Source organism: Colobus angolensis, unplaced genomic scaffold, assembly GCF_000951035.1.
Source record: "Colobus angolensis palliatus isolate OR3802 unplaced genomic scaffold, Cang.pa_1.0 Scaffold46, whole genome shotgun sequence".
NCBI classification, from domain to species: domain Eukaryota; kingdom Metazoa; phylum Chordata; class Mammalia; order Primates; family Cercopithecidae; genus Colobus; species Colobus angolensis.
This window is the reverse complement of record NW_012118043.1, coordinates 2997864-3015157: the sequence shown is the minus strand read 5'-3', so window position 1 is coordinate 3015157 and position 17294 is coordinate 2997864. Positions and strand designations below refer to the sequence as shown.

The window sequence follows — 17294 nt, the reverse complement described above, 5'->3', positions numbered from 1 at the left end:
ACGAGACATCTCATTCCCGAGGGTGATCTGGGATACTCAACTGCTTCACATTGCATAATTGAAAAGAGATGCCCTTCTACACTCCACACTTTGCCCTAGCAGTTTCTTCCTCGAATTGTATTAATTCATTGATTTAACAGGTATTTATTAAAAACCCGCTGTTCTAGATATCAGAACTGTAAGACTGAAAAGATAGGAAAAAATCCAGAAAAATAGGAAAAAACATCTCCCACACATGAGACAAAGAAATAAGTAAGTAAGTGAGTAAATAAATAAATAAATAAATAAACTGATCACTAGTGATTAGTAATTAGTGATGTGGAGGAAAGTAAGGCATGGACAGGGGACAGAAAGCTTTGTGATTGGGGCATCTTGGGGAAGGGGGTTCGGTATTTGATAGGGTGAGCAAGAAAGGCTCTCACTGAGGTAATGGTTGAGCATAGACCTGAAGAAGGTGAGGAGGGAGCAACAAGAGAAAATACACCAAAGCAGCCACAAAACTGGTAAGTTCAAGATGCACGGGTATGCTGGTATCTCCACGTATCTTTACACATCTTAAGGACTCCCCTCTTTATCTCACCTACCCAATATGAAAGGACATTTCCGATTTGTTAATCAAAATTGTTATCTTGGATAGTTAAATTTACCAAACGAGAACCCAAGACAACAATGAAAAAGGCAAGAGGATAGTATGAGGCTAGACAGCTCCCTGACAAGCTTTGGCCGATTGCAAAATGAGAGCTGTTAAACAAATCATCTGTTTGGACTTTTGCTCTCTTGAGTTTTGTTTATCTTTCCTCTCCCATTCCCCATCCTCCTAGTCTCTGTTTTTTGCACACAGCAGAAGAAGAGCTGGCTCATTCATTGAGCCCTTTGTGTATTTCTCTTTCCCTGTCCTGCCATTTTTTTCATACACTGTCTCTTTGATTGTTCTGCCTTTCATTATCCACTTGTTAAGTGCTGATAATGACTTTTCCATCATCAGGAAGCTCTTCATCAGTAAGGAAAGGAGGAGATAAAATGAATCAAATTATAGTCAAATAATCCCAAATGGAGCTAAATCGAAAATTGGCTGAGAGTCTGAAACATGCAGGAAGAATTAAATTAAAGACTAAATGTGTATCCATAAAAGATGAATATGAAGGAAATAATAACACTAGCTAATATTTAGCTAAGGCTAAATGGGAAAGAATTAATTTTTAAAAGGCCAAGAAATATCAGACCTGAGAACATAGGTTTCCTCTCATAAATGAGTGAGTCATAATAATTTAGGCAATAAATGAATAATTGTGGGGTAAGATTAACTAGGTGTTTTAAGGTTGTTGAAGATCTTAAATTGCACCAATTTAGCAGAGAGTGGGTTCAGCGTGTTTTAATATAATGATTAGTTCCCAGTAAAAGAAGAGGATTTAAGGGTTCCTATTTAAGTGCGGGTTTCTACCTTATGAGACATCTTTAGCATTTGTTGATTTGAGGTTGGAACTTCAGAATATAAAGTTAGCAGGTTTTGGGTTGACTTTTATTTTCCCTAAAATAAAAGTTGTTTTAAAATAAAAACCACTCTCACAGGAGTAAAAATCATGGGATATTAGATCGGGAAGGATATTAGACCTTTAGTGAAAACTTTTTATTTTACAGATGAAGAGTCAGTTTTGTCTGTTAAAAAAAAAAAAAAAAGAAGAAGTTGGAAGCGATGAGAAACACTGTCTTCTACTTCCAATAATATATAAAATCTAGAGAGGCTAAGTGGCTGCCCAAAGTTGCACAGCTGGTCCTTGCCAAACTTGAAAAGTAGACTGGGGCCTCAGGATGCTGTTTATGGTTACGAGCCAATATTGTATTTTAAAAAATCCAGTCCGCTCAGGTGTTTGATACAATGCAGATAAATAATCATCTTACGAAGCTGGATCCCTCCCTCCCTCTCTTCCTTCCCTCCTCCCTCCCTCCCTTCCTCTCTCTTTCCCTTCTTTTTCTTTCTTTCTTTCTTTCTCTTTCTTTCTTCTTTCTTTCTTTCTTTCTTTTTCTTTCTTTCTTTCTTTCTCTTTCTTTCTTCTTTCTTTCTTTCTATCTTTCTTTCTTTCTTCTCTCTCTCTCTCTTTCTTTCTTTCTTGCTCTTTCTCTCTTTCTTTCTCTCTTTCGAGATGGGTTTTGCTATGTGGTCCAGACTGATCTAGAACTGTTGGCCTCAAGCAATCCTCCTGCCTCAGCCTCCCAGAGTGTTGGGATTACAGGCATGAGCCATTGTGCCCAGCCTGGATTTTTTTTCTGTTTTAATTGGTTTTCCTGTGTTATCTAAACATAACTTCAGGGGCATCACCTGCCACGGAAGGAGCAGCACTTGAATATAACTCAACTGTGTTTAGAGCTAGCTGAGTCACTCAGTAGAAGGCAACACACTCAGCCTTCAGTGTTGGGACCAGGGAATGCTGGTTGCAGTGCTTCTGAACTTGAAGATTTATGCAAAGGTGATGCAAAGTGAGGCCTGACCCTGAAAGGCAGAATATCTACATATGGCAGAAGAGAACAACCTTAACTAGCTAGATTGACTGAAAATATATAGTCTTGAGTCCATGATTCCAGTGGCTGCTAAGGGACTTCTGCATTTCCCTTGGGCTGTGTGAGGGTGAAATCTTCTAGCAATGACATAGTGACCAGGCCATTCCTAATCCTGGGGATAGAGCAGTCTATCCCTGTATACTACTCTGGGGCTCTGATCTTCAATCTACACCATGGGTTCTAAACCTAAGACTCACTTTCATTTCATGTTCTTTCAATCAACCTCTCATACCATAAGCAAAATAAGACATGACAAACCAGGAAAACTATTTGTAACTTATATTACAGAGAAAAGATTCATATTCCTAACATATTAAGGGCATCTAAACATTGAAATGTAAAAGTTTAATGACTCTACTGGAAAAGGGTGTCTTATAAATAGAAAAAAAATAGATACATAATAGAAATATATATGTATAAGAACTTTTTTCTAAAAATTTCATATCTCCTAAATATATGAATCTTACTCATAACAAAATACAAAAATACAAACATACAATCTTACTCATAATAAAAGAAGTACTAAGTCATGCTATAGGGATATATAAATCCTCACCTTTCCTATGGATAAACCCCCCAAGTTTTGATTGTCTACTGCATTGACAAGACTGTGAAGAACAGGTATTGTCATACCTTGCTGGTATGAATGCAAAATGGTACAAATTCTATGGAGGGGAGTTTGGCATCTAGGAAAATTACAAATACATTTACCATTATCTCCTTCCGGAAATGTCTCCCAAAGAAACACTGTCAAAATGCGAAAAGCTATTAATTTCAACACCATACATAATTGCAGAAGAAAGAACCCAAATTTCCATCAATAGAAGACTGATCGAATAAACCATGGGGGTACTCTTCGACTACTAAAGATAATTAGAAAGATTATTATTATTATTTATTTTGAGACAGGGTCTTGCTCTGTCACTCAGGCTGGAGTGCAGTGACATGATCATAGTTCACTGCAGCCTCAATCTTCTGGGCTCAGGTCATCCTCCCACCTCAGCCTCCCAAGTAGCTATAGCTAGAACTACTGGTGTGCACCATAAAAAGATACTAAGCTATCTTTTTATTTTTTATTTTTGGGGAGACAGAGTTTCCCTATGTTGTTCAGGTTGATCTTGAACTTCTGGGCTAAAGTGATCTTCCCACCTTGGCCTCCCATAGGGTTAGGATTATAGGCATGGGCCACTGCTCCCAGCTGAGAAAGATTCTTATATGTTGTTATGAAGAGATCTCCAAAATACTGTTAATTAAATAAAAGTAAGGTGAAGAATCATGTGCATAGTAGCATATAGAGGAATGTGTGCATGTTTGTGTATTTGCTTAAATTTAAATATAGAAGGGTAAGCCAAAAACCAATCAAAATCATTGGAAATTTAGGGTAAAGGAGACAGGGAGAGAAGCTAGATTTCTCCTATTTTATTCTGTGATTTTCTTTTTAGAATCCTATATATAATCTAGTTTTAAAACAAACATTAAAAACAAAATAAAACAAATGAACATTATTATATATCGACTTGTGGCTTAACCACACAGAGAAGTTATTTCAAGTGATTTTAAAAAAGGGAATAATTTTTAACTGTACCTCACTAGTGGGATATATCCACAGGTTAAAAATAACCACAATAAAATCTTAAACAGTTTTTAGTTATCATATTTTTAGTAACAGTATATATATTATACTTTTGAGAACATATGCTTTAAGCAAATAAGAAATTATATGAATGTGTATGAAGACAAAGAGTAGGCAGAAGAAAATAAAAATGAAAATAAAAATTCAAGGCAGTTAAGTTCCTATAATACTAAATTGTAACTGAAAATATTATGAATTTGTGATATAATTTTTCCTTTTAAAAAAAGGTCTAAAAACAATTACCAATTCAGCAGCAATGCAATCCCTTAGTGCCCAGATTATGGTCTCTAACTAAATTTCCCTCTTAGAAAAAGCCAAGGCTTTTCAGAGAGATAGGTAATTGCTAGGTAGGGTGCAGGAAATATACAAGATAAGATTGAAACATCTAGTCTTACTCAAAAGCAAGAAACCTATCGAAAACTGTCGGGATTATAATAAAAGGATACAGGAGAAACTTGAAGAGTCTCCCACTTGTCAAAAATGGAATCTTTTGATCATGAAAAAGAATATAATGACAACAGCAGATTGAAACATGTCATCTATGTAAAAATCCATGTGTTCACAGTGATATGTTTTTAAAAGTTCATCTCATTGGTCACATGTGCAGGATGCTACACAACACATTCTTTTGAAAATTAGTAAATAAAGAAAAAAAATGGATCATTTGCCCTGCTTTTGTTGTTTAAATTATACCACTGGGTACTGAAATAATTGAACTGGAAGACTACTTCATTAAGGAGAGTACCACCAGCTAATACATGCAAAAGGTAGGATTAGATTAGCATATCACTAGTTTATAACCCCTAATAAATACTGATTTAAGCAAAAACCATCAGTGGGTACTAAAACCATTAGATAAAATTGGGTAACTCCAAAATGTAAAGCTTTGCAAACTTTAATGTGCATATGAATTTCTTGAGGATACTGTTAAATTCCAGCATCTGATCCTAAGTCTGTGGTTGAGCCTGAGATTTTACATTTATAACAAGTCACTATGTGGTGCCAATCCTGCCGGCCTGAGAAGTGATCCTCCCACCTCAGCCTCCCAAGTAGCTATAGCTGGAACTACTGATGTGTACCATCACACCAGCATATTTTTTAAATTAAAAAAAAAAAAATTTTTTTTGAGAGACAAGGTTTCCCTAAGTTTTCCAGGCTGGTCTTGACCTCCTGAGCTCAAGTGATCCTCCCAACTTGGCCTCCCATAGGGCTGGGATTATAGGTGTGAACCACCGCTCCCAGCTGAGAAAGATTCTTATATGTTCCTAAGAAAGAGAAAAGTAGCCTGACATTCAAGAGCTGGCCTGATACTCTTAGCTAGGCCTTGGTGTTCTCCTGTTGAACAAAAACAACTTCATAGAATGACATCAGGCAAGGTTATTCTGTGACCATGATGGATCCAGACAAAAACAGTACTACTATGTAATTATGTCTAAACACAAATAATGAACATTGTCCAAACCACAAAACTGACCAAACATCCCCCTATCCTGGCTACTATGAGTGACCACTGCTTCTTCACCAATTGTAGCTTTAGGCTCAATCGAGTCTTTCCTCCTTCTAAGTAAGACTTAACTAAGATGCCCAGTCTTGGAGTTATTCCCACTTCCTGACAGCATTGAATCCAGACCAAAGCCCTGATGCCTTAAACCCTCACTAAAATAACCAAACATAAACCCAGGTCCTATAATAAGTCCTTTCTAACGTAACATGATTCCCCATGGTATTCACTTTCATTACAACAGGTAATAAAACCATGTTGTTCAACCACAGGTTGTGTTCTGGTAGTCTTTGCTAGAGTAACAATCAATAATATGATGGATCAGGCTGACAGCTGAGTCACCAATCACTATTTGCCTCCTGAGGTGATGCAACAGAAGGCTCACATAACCATCTTTAAAGTAATCATACCAAAAAGGTTGAACCTGAATCTGATTAAACCTCTGAATCTAACTATCAGTTTATAAGAAATACAGGGCACTGAGGAATATTTTAAGGAACTCTATTCAATTCAACCACAAGACAAATTACTTCTTTTTTAAAACAAATAAATGACAAGAAAATAAAAATAAAAGGGAAACTTCTAGATAAAAAGAGGCTCAACAATCATATCAATCCATTGTAATATGCTGCCCTTGTTTGGATCTTGATTTGTACAAACTGTTATACAAACGAATAATGACAATAAGACAATTAGGAATATTAAAACAATGAGAAGATTTTGGACATCATTAAAGAATGATTGTTAATATTTTTAGGTCTTACAGTGACAATGCTCATTTTTCAAAACATTTACAAGGAAAATAATATGATTGCTAGAATTTGCTCTAACATAATCCAGTCATGATGTGAGAGAGTGCGTGTGGAGGGGGTATAAATAAGATGATTGCTCGTATTTGATAATTGCTGAAGGGCATATGTGAATTCTTTTTACTATTCTCCGTATGTTTGATATGCTCGAAAAGTACCATAGTAAACATTTTAAAAATATATCTTTAAACCATTTAATTTAATACATCATTCTCAAAAGAAGAGAAGACATATTGACTGGAGAAAAATTCAGGATGATAACTCAAAATGGTTACATGTTCCAGAGCAGGGGTGTCTAGAGCAGAAGTGTCCAATCTTTTGGGTTCCCTGCACCACATTGGAAGAAGAATTATTTTCTTGGGCCACACGTAAAATACACTAACACTAATGATACCTGATGAGCAAATTAAAAGGTCTGTGCATAAATCTCATTATGTTTTAAGAAAGTTTATGAATTTGTGTTGGCCAGCATGCAAAGCCATCCTGGGCTGCTGGTTGGACAAGCTTATCTAGAGAAATAAACTATAATGACTTTAAAGATCTCTCCCACTACTGAAATTACTTTCTAACCAATTTCTTTAGCACTATTAAAATATTCCCCTTTTCTTTTCTTTCATGATTACTAACAGGTATGTCAACTGCAGATGAAGAGGAATAGAAATTATTATGTAGACTCGGGTGATGGTCTTGGGGAGAAACATTCAATTTCAATGTTTGATTTTTTTTACTGTTTGATTTTAAAAGAAGAAATAGATTATTTGAGCAATTACCTGGATCTGTAGCAGACATCAGTGAACCAAAAAATAAACAGTCAGTGAAATGAAAGTCTCCATTTTTCAGCTGGCCAGCATGTATCATAGCCTTCACAAAACCATACATAATTAACCTGTTGAAGAGAAAAACATGACCTTCAAACATCAAGATGAACCCTGTGTAAACCCGTGCTATCATAAGCCACATGCTAATGTTTTTCCCAAATACGTATCATGCACAAATTGCCACCGCCCTGCCAAATGACAGTCATGCTAGCTTTCTGTACACTGGAATCTCTTGGCTATGAAAGACAATTTTACCAAATATCACAATTTATTCACCTGGTAAAAGGTAATGGAACAGTTTATAGTATATTCCAATGAAAACAAGATAAATCTCAAAGATATAAAAAATAATCTGTCAAATGTGGCACAGCAAATCATATCCAAAAACACAGCAGCTGTGCTGACATCTGTAACTGGATTGCTTTTCAGTTTTCCTCGTTTTGTCTGCTGGGGGTGACTGAAAAGGGTACAAATTTCAAGTCCATCACTGTGATGAGAAGGATACTAGCCAATCACAGGGCACTCAGTCAAACCAGTCACCTTATAATAGATGAGTCTCTGCTACTAATGGTGTCAGGACACTTCCATGCTGGGTAGAGAATCACTGTTAGGTTAGAACATGTAACTCCAGCTCACTGTTTAAAATGAATACTGAAATAGTTGCATTGTGATTTTTCAAGGAAAGATTCTATAACCTTACTGTCCCCACACCATGGCATGCAAATTGTCTGTTTTGGTCATCATTTGCCATCCTATAGCTTTTAATTGGTATTTAATTATTTAACTGACTGATTGATTTTGCTAAGATCCTAGTAGAGGAAATGGAGAGGTGGGTGAACTGGATCACAGTGTAATTTAAGAACTCTAAGAGTCTTTAGAAACTATAGACCATGAAACCAACAGATGGATGTTTAAACACTCACATGAACTTAAAGTTAGTTCTAAGGTTTTGGGCACAGGTAAAAAGGCTAAGAGTCAGATACTAAAAAATGTCGATAAGAATGCAGATATTTCAAATTATGTTAAGAAAAGTATCTCTATGAGAGAATATTTCAGACCTACCTGCCTTTAAATCCAGACTCTACTACCTACTATCTATATGATTTTAAGTTATTACTAAAACTTTCTGAACCTGAATATACACGAGGTAGGGATAACAGTAATAGCTGACATAATTGTTTTAAGGATTAACTGAGATAATACATATTTCATGTCTGGCACATAGCAAATTCTCAATGAGGTCATTGAGGCCAATAATAATGATAAAAATAGTAGGTGACATTTACTTACCATTTTTACTTGTACACATGCTTTAACTCATTAAATCCCCATATCAATGGTAATATTTTTGTATTTTTTAGCAAGAAAACTGAATACAGTGTGATTAAGCAATTTGCTTAAGGTGACACAGCTATTAAGTTGTGAAGCCCAGATGTGAATTGAGAAGGTCTGGCTCTAAAGTCTAGGCTTTTAACCACCACACTGTATCGCCTAGATCAACAGTCCTATATTTTACATGATATATTAGTTCATGTAATATACCCTCAACCACACCATGAGGTAGTTGCTCTAGGTAGTCCAAAAGACAGCAATGAAGAATCCCTAAGAACTTAGAAATAATTCTACCCTCTGAATTGAACTATTAAGTCAATCCATAATGGTTTAGAGCACAGGGGCCCAACATTGCTTTGCAAAGCATGGATTCTAGAAGGGGAGGCTGAATCTTAACGAGGCTGAAGGTATTAAATATCTGAGAAAGACTGTCGGTGGGACACAGCATGGGAGATGGGAAAAGGCAAGTCTAAGAGGCCTCATTCATGGCAACTCATCCACACTTATCCAGAGGACAGCACACTGCCAGTCACCAGGTGCAGTCTCTTGATAAGTATAGGGTAGCTTCATTCAGCTTATTTATTCCTTCAAAAGATACTTCTTTTTTTATTATTATTATACTTTAAGTTCTGGGATACATGTGCAGAACATGCAGGTTTTTTACATAGGTATACACATGCCATTTTGGTTTGCTGCACCCATCAACCCATCATCTACATTAGGTATTTCTCCTAATGCTGTCCCTCACCTAGGCCCCCACCCCCCGACAGGCCCCGGTGTGTGATGTTCCCCTCCTGTGTCCATGTGTTCTCATTGTTCAACTCCCACTTATGAGTGAGGACATGTGCTGTTTGGTTTTCTGTTCCTGTGTTAGTTTGTCAAAAATGATGGTTTCCAGTTTCATCCATGTCCCTGCAAAGGACATGAATTCATCCTTTTTATGGCTGCATAGTATTCCATGGTGTGTATGCGCCACATTATCTTTATCCAGTCTATCATTGGTGGACTTTTGGGTTGGTTCCAAGTCTTTGCTATTGTGAATAGTGCTGCAATAGACATATATGTGCATGTGTCTTTATAGCAGAATAATTTATAATCCTTTGGGTATATACCCAGCAACAGGATTGCTGGGTCAAATGGTATTTCTGGTTCTAGATCCTTGGGGAATTGCCACACTGTCTTCCACAATGATTGAACTAATTTACACTCCCGTCAACAGTGTAAGAGCATTCCTATTTCTCCACATCCTCTCCAGCAGCTGTTGTTTCCTGACTTTTTAATGATTGCCATTCTAACTGGCGTGAGATGGTATCTCATTGTGGTTTTGATTTGCATTTCTCTAATGACCAGTGATGATGAGCTTTTTTTCATGTTTGTTGGCCGCATAAATGTCTTCTTTTGAGAAGTGTCTGTTCATATCATTCACCCACTTTTTGATGGGGTTGTTTATTTCTTGTACATTTGTTTAAGTTCTTTGTAGATTCTGGATATTAGCCCTTTGTCAGATGGATAGATCACAAAAATTTTCTCCCATTCTGTAGATTGCCTATTCACTTGAGGTTGGTTTCTTTTGCTGTTCAGAAGCTCTTTAATTAGATACCATTTGTCAATTTTGACTTTTGTTGCCATTGCTTTTGGTGTTTTAGTCATGAAGTCTTTGCCCATGCCTATGTCCTGAATGGTATTGCCTAGGTTTTCTTCTAGGGTTTTTATAGTTTTAGGTCTTATGTTTAAGTCTTTAATCCATTTTGAGTTAACTTTTGTATAAGGTGCTTCTCATCGATCCCCTACTATGCGTCAGGCTCCATGCTAAAGGCATAAATTGTATCAGTGAACAAACGAAGATCTCTGCCCTCATAGGGTACACAGTTTAGCAGGATAGACAGCAATAAGACACAATCAGATATTCAAATTATAACTGTTATCTACATTACTTTCTAATCAACACTGGGACATTCTGGACAGTCATGGCATTAGCAGAGAAATGATCCTCAGTATTCATCTATAATGAGCCTCTTCTGCCTCTTCTGGCATTAGCCCAACTTCCCGTCAGCCTCTTCTGGTATTAGCCCAACTTTGCCTTGGCCCTTTGTCACTTGAACTGCAGTTCAAATATTGAATATCAATTGGTTCTGGAATCAATATAAACTTTGTGATCTGTCACTATATTTCTGAATTCTATACCCACTAATTTAATTTGCACGGTAGGAATCTGAAGCTCAGAATTAAAATGACTTGTTCCATATTGTACAGAAGCCATTAAATTGGATATTATAAAAAAAATGTATACATACTACCTAGGTATGGCAAGGTTACATGGAAACTAGAAGCCTCATATACTATTGCTGGAAATGAAATTAAAGTTTTTATGGAAACCAATTTGGCAATTTATTCTAAAAGTATTAATTTTAGAAAAATTCTATAGCTTATTAAATGTTTTCCTATAAATTTATACCAAGAAATTAATAAAATATGTACCAAAAGATGTGAATTTAGATTAAGATTCCTATTATTTATCATAATAAAAAATTCAAAGCAATCTATATGTCCAATGAATGAATAGCATAATACAAATGATGGCAGACTAATATGCAAGTATTGAAACTCTATATGATAATATATATTAAACACAGAAAAGTAAATTGATAACATAAATTATAAAGTGATATATAAAATAAATTACACTGGACACAGAAAAGTAAATTATTAAAACAAGTTAATGATTATACCTAACTGTATAAAATTGAGTATATTTAGGCATACATATAAATGGAAAAAGTTAGACACAGATAGCCCTGTGTTATTGTTAATAGTGGTTATATAATAGAATTAAACAACTCCTCCTTTTTACTTTTCTGCATTTTTCCAGTTCTTTTTAAATAATTGCTATAATAAAAACAAAACAATGTACATCAGTGAGTACTATTATGGACATAATAGTTATTCATTGTGTTACTTAATCCTCATAATTCTATGAGCTATGTTCTATAATTATTCCTTTTACAAATGAGAAAATCAAGACTCAGAGAGGTTAACTAACTTACCTAAGGTCACAGAATTAGCTTGTGACAAACCAGAGTTTGAATCCAGGCAGTTGGACACCAAAGCCTACATTCTTAACCACCAACTCTATAACACTTTTGAAATCAGGAGAAACATGCATGTGTGTGAGTACACACACACACACACACACACACACACATACACACACACACCCCACATACAGTTTGCTTTTTCAAAAAAGAAAGGAATTACTTATTTACTTGAAATCAACTCCTTGACCTAAAATGACTATAATTTCAGTCACTTCCTTGAGATAATACAAGAAACAAAAATAAAAAGCCCAGTTCAGTTCAAGCTCATTATGGTAATTGTTATTATTACTAATATAGCAATGGCCACTATCATTGCTAATTATAATAAACCAACAATTATTGTGCACCTACAATGTGCCACGCATTCTTATAATGGCAGCTATTGTTATTGTTGCTATATTATTATTAATAAAAACCAATTAGTTATAAATACGTTAACTGGGAGGCTAAAAAATGAAGCCACCCATTACCAGCCACCATATCCTCACAGAGAGGTATATTCTTTCTGCCATCACTTCATAGAAGGCACGATGGCTCAGGACAAGGCAGATGCAATTTCATGGGAGAGGGAATCTGGTGAAGTCTAGCGCATACAATGCCCTGAAGATGGCAAACCTGAGTTAGATGTCCTCCCGTGGACACTCTGAGGTTAGTGACAGCCTGAGTTACAGGGGTGGACAGAAGCAGAAACTGTATCGTAAAAAGTAAAATCATTAATAACATTGATTTCAGCAAATATTCAATTAGTAATCTCCTTTGAAAAACAGAGTGCTGGTGCTATAGAGCACATAAAGACAGAAATCCATGACTTGCTCTCAAAGACTAGAGACTCACAGGATGGCAGTCATAAATTTTACTCTAATAGAAGGCATTGCATAAAAGGGGATTTGGGAAAATGCTTAACATACTCATTTCATTTAGAGCTATGACGCATACACTAATTTTAAATTTCATGAGCTAGTTTCACACTATTAAAGTCCTACACTTAAAGCTATGTTGTAAAAATGTTTCAATACAAAAAGTTCCAGAAGTTTTAATTGTTTGGATGATTTAAAAATATGGCACCTTAATCTCAGTATTTTTAAAAAAGGAATCCTCCTCCTCCTCCCTCTTCTTTTTTAAAAATAGCCTTCACTAAATGATGAATAGATCACCAGAAAAGGCAGTTTTTTGAATTGTTAGGGATAAGCAAAGGAAGTTGTCAGTTTGGAGACAAAGCTATGTGGACCAGTCCCATTAATGGTCAGAAAAGCCACATCCCTGACTGCAAAACCATGTGAAATAGGCCACTATGTGGAGCTTGCTCTGCAGTGGGAAAACTCAGGATCTACATGTGCTGGAATCAGTATGAAAGTTATGATCTGCATCTAGATTTCTGAATTCTATACCCAAATGTCCTTTGGGAAAATACCTTTCCCTATTTATTTGTGAAGATTTTATGGATAGTTTCAGTCTCACATCTTCTTTTTTCCAAAGCATGTGTTCAAGGGCAATCCCTCTCAGAAGAACTCATAAACTGTGCTAGGCTGGATAGGATTGGGAAGTTACTGTAGTGAAATTCACTCATTCATGTATTCATTAATTTATGCATTGACTCATTCATTCAACAAATAATTAATAATATACATAATTCCTGTCTAAAAGACTTTATATTTTGAGATAGAGGTAGAGGAAGATGGTAGAACAGAAGGCTCCAGTGATTGTACCCCCCACAAATATATCAATTTAACAACTATACACACAAAAAGAGCAACTTCATAAGAACCAAATAGCAGGTGAGCACTCACAATACCTGGCTTTGACTTCATATAGCTAAAAGAGGTACCGAGGAGGGTAGGAGACAGTCCTGAAATGCCAATGCCACTCCTCCTCCATCTCCTGGCAGCAGCAGTGTAGCATGGATAAAGAGAATCTGTGCATCTGGGAGAGGGAGAGTGCAGCAACTGTAGAACATTGCACTGAACTTCAGTGCCCTGTCACAGCAGAAAGCCAAACTGAGCTGAACTCAGTTGATGCCTGTCCGCAGAGGAAATATAAAACCAGCCTTGGCCAGAGATGAATTCCCTATCCCAGCGATTAGAACTTGAGTTCTGCCAAGCCTCCCCACTGCAGGTTAAATTTCTCTGGGACCCTAAATAAACTTCAAAGGCAATCTAGGCCACATGGACTGAAACTCCTAGGTGATTCTGAAGCTCAATGCTGAACCGGGCTCAGAGTCAGTGGACTGGGGGCATGCGACCTACTGGAACACCAGTCAGGGTGGCTAACGTGGTGCTCGTGTGACCCCTTCTTCAACTGTAGGCTGCGCAGCTCATGGATCCAAAAGAGATCCCTTCCTTCTGCTTGAAGAGAGGAGAGAGAAGAGTAAGGAAGACTTTGTCTTGTACCTTGGATATCAGCACAGCCATAGTAGGATAGGGTACCAGTCAGAGTTGTGAGGCCCCTTTCCCAGGCCCTAGCTCCCAGATAACATTTTTAGACACAACGTGGGCCAGAAGGGAACCCACTGCCTTAAAGGGAAGGGCACAGTACTGACAGGACCCATCATCTGATGACCAAAGAGCCCTTGGGCCCTAAATAACCAGCAGCAATACCCATGTAGCATGTCATGGACCTTGGGTGAGACTCTGAGACTTGCTGATTTCAGGTAAGACTCAGCATATTCCCTGCCTGTGGTGGCTATCGGGAGAGACTCCTTCTTCCTGAGAAAAGTAGAGGGAAAAGTAAAAGGTATTTTGACTTGCATCTTAGGTACCTGCTCAGCAACAGCAGGACAGAGCACCAAGCAGACTCTTGGGCTCTTGGACAGCATAGGTGGACCTGCCCTGGGCCAGAGGGGAGGCCAGCGCTCTGAAGAGTGAGTCCTAGGTCAGGTAGCATTAACCACAAGCTGACTGAAGAGAGCTTGGGCCTTAAGGGAACATTGGCAGGGGCTGGGAGTACTTCCTGTGGGCCTGTGGTGGTGAACATGGGGTGAGGGTCCCTCTGCCCGTGGAAAGGAGAGGGAAGAGTGGAAATGACTACATCTCACAGTTTGAGTACCAGCTTAGTCATAGTTAAACAGAACATCAGGTAGACTTGTAAGGATTTTGACTCTAGTACCTGGCTCCCACATGGCACATCTGGACACATCCAGGGCTTAGGGGAACTTGCCACCTTGTAGGGAAGGATACAAGACTGGCTGGCTTTGCCACCTGCTGATGGTGGAGCCCAAGGGCCTTGAGCACACATAGGCAGCAGCCAGGGAGTGGTTACAGCGGGCCTTGGGCAAGACCCAGTGCTGTGCTGGCTTCAGGTCTGACTTAGTACAGTTCCATTGGTGGTGGTCACAGGGGTACTTGTTTCACCCCAACCTCAGGTTCAGGCAGCTCAGAACAGAGCAAGACTCCATTTATTTGGGAGAAAGTAATGGAAGAGAACAAGAGTCACTGTCTGGTAATCTGGAGATTTCTCCCTGATCTTATCTAAGGCCTTCAAGGCAGTACCTCTTCCAGTCTGCAAGAACCATAATGTTACTGGGCTTGGGGTACCAAATATGGCTTAGATAATAACACCCAGTTCTTTTAGAATACTTGTAAAGCCTTTCCAAGAAATATGAGTACTAACAAGCTCAGGCTGCAAAGACTACAATAAATACCCAACTGTTAAATGCCCAGACAAAGACAAACATCCACAAGCATCAAGACCACCACGGAAAACATAACCTCACCAAGTGAATTAAATAAGGCACCAGGGAACAATCTTAAATCAACAGAGATATATGACCCTTTGGACAGATAATTCAGAATAGCTGTTTTGAGGAAACTCAATGAAATTCAAGATAACACAGAGAAGGAATTCAGTATTCTATCAGATAAATTTAATGAAGAGATTGAAATAATTTAAAAAATTAAATAGAAATTCTGGAGTTGAAAAATGCAATTGACACATGAAAGAATGCATCGGAGTCTTTCAATAGCAGAATTGATCAAGCAGAAGAAAAAATTGGGGAGCTCAAAGACAGGATATTTGAAAACACACAGTCAGAAGAGGCAAAAGAAAAAAGAATAAAAAACAATGAAGCATGCCTACAGGATCTAGGAAATAGCCTCAAAAGGGCAAATGTAAGAGTTATTGGCCTTAAAGAGGAAGTAGTGAAAGACATAAAGGTAGAATATTTATTTAAAAGGCTAATACAGAACTTGCAAAACCTGGAGAAAGATATCAATATCCAAGTACAAGAATGTTACACAACACTAAGCAGATATAAAAAAGAAGACTAACTCAAGGCATTTAATAATCAAACTTCCAAAAGTCAAGGATAAAGAAAGGATCCTAAAAGCAGCAAGAGAAAAGAAACAAATAACATACAAAAGGGCTCCAATATGTCTGGCAGCAGACTTTTCAGTGGAAATCTTATAAGCCAGGAGAGAGTGGCATGACATATTTAAAGTGCTGAAGGAAAGAAACTTTTACCCTAGAATAGTATATCTGGTGCAAATATCCTTCAAACAAGCAGGAGAAATAAAGACTTTCCCAGACAAACAAAAACTGAAAAATTTCATCAACACCACCAGACCTGTTCTATAAGAAATGCTAAAGAGAGTTCTTTAACATTAAAGAAAAAGATGTTAATGAGCAATAAATAACCTGAAGGTACAAAACTCACTGGTAACAGTAAGTACACAGAAAAACACAGACTATTATAATACTTTATCTTTGGTATATGAACTATTATGATCTTAATTGGAAAGGCTAAATGATGAATCAATCAAAAATAATAACTAAAACTTCTCAAGACATAGACAGTACCATAATACATAAATTGAAACAACAAAAAGTTAAAAAGCAGGAGGACAAAGTTAAAGTGTAGAGTTTTTATAAGCTCTCTTTTTGCTTATTTGTTTGCTTTTGCAAACAGTGTTGTTATCAGCTTAAAATAATGGATTATAAGATAGTATTTGCAAGCCTAATGAAAACTACAAATCAAAAAAATACAATAAACACATAAAAAATAAAAAGCAAGAAATTAAAACATACCACCAGACAACATCACCTTCATTAACAGGAAGACAGGAAGAAAGGAAAGAAGGAAGAGAAAGTTTTAAGATTTTAAGATTTATTTTAAAGTTTTAAGATTTATTTTGTGATCTAACATATGTCCTATGCTCAAGGATAGGACATACGTTAGATCACAAAATAAATCTTAAAACATTGAAAAAATTAAAATAATATCAAGCATCTTCTCTGACCACAATGGAATAAAACAAAAAATTAATAACAAGAAGAATTTTGGAAACTATACAAACACATGAAAATTAAGCAATATGCTCCTGAATGACAGTGGGTCAACGAAGAAATTAAGAGGGAAATTGAAAAATTTCTTGAAACAAATGATAACGGAAACACAACATACCAAGATCTATGGAATACAGCAAAAGCAGTACTAAGCAGGAAGTTTATAGCTATAAGTGCCTATATCAAGGAAGAAAAAAACTTCAAATAAACAACCTAATGATGCATCTTAACGAACCAGAAAAGAAAGAGCAAACCAAACCCGAGGTTAGTGGA

At 36.9% G+C, this 17294-nt stretch overlaps 1 protein-coding gene across 1 annotated transcript in view; it reads right to left on the bottom strand.

Moving 5' to 3' along the window:
- Positions 1-17294, bottom strand: part of SLC9A9 (solute carrier family 9, subfamily A (NHE9, cation proton antiporter 9), member 9) — a 611074-nt gene that overhangs the window by 440511 nt on the left and 153269 nt on the right. Inside the window, exon 5 of the mRNA XM_011958071.1 lies at positions 7270-7385. Within this exon, the coding sequence (XP_011813461.1) occupies positions 7270-7385 (116 nt within the window). The remainder of the gene's footprint in view (positions 1-7269; positions 7386-17294) is intronic.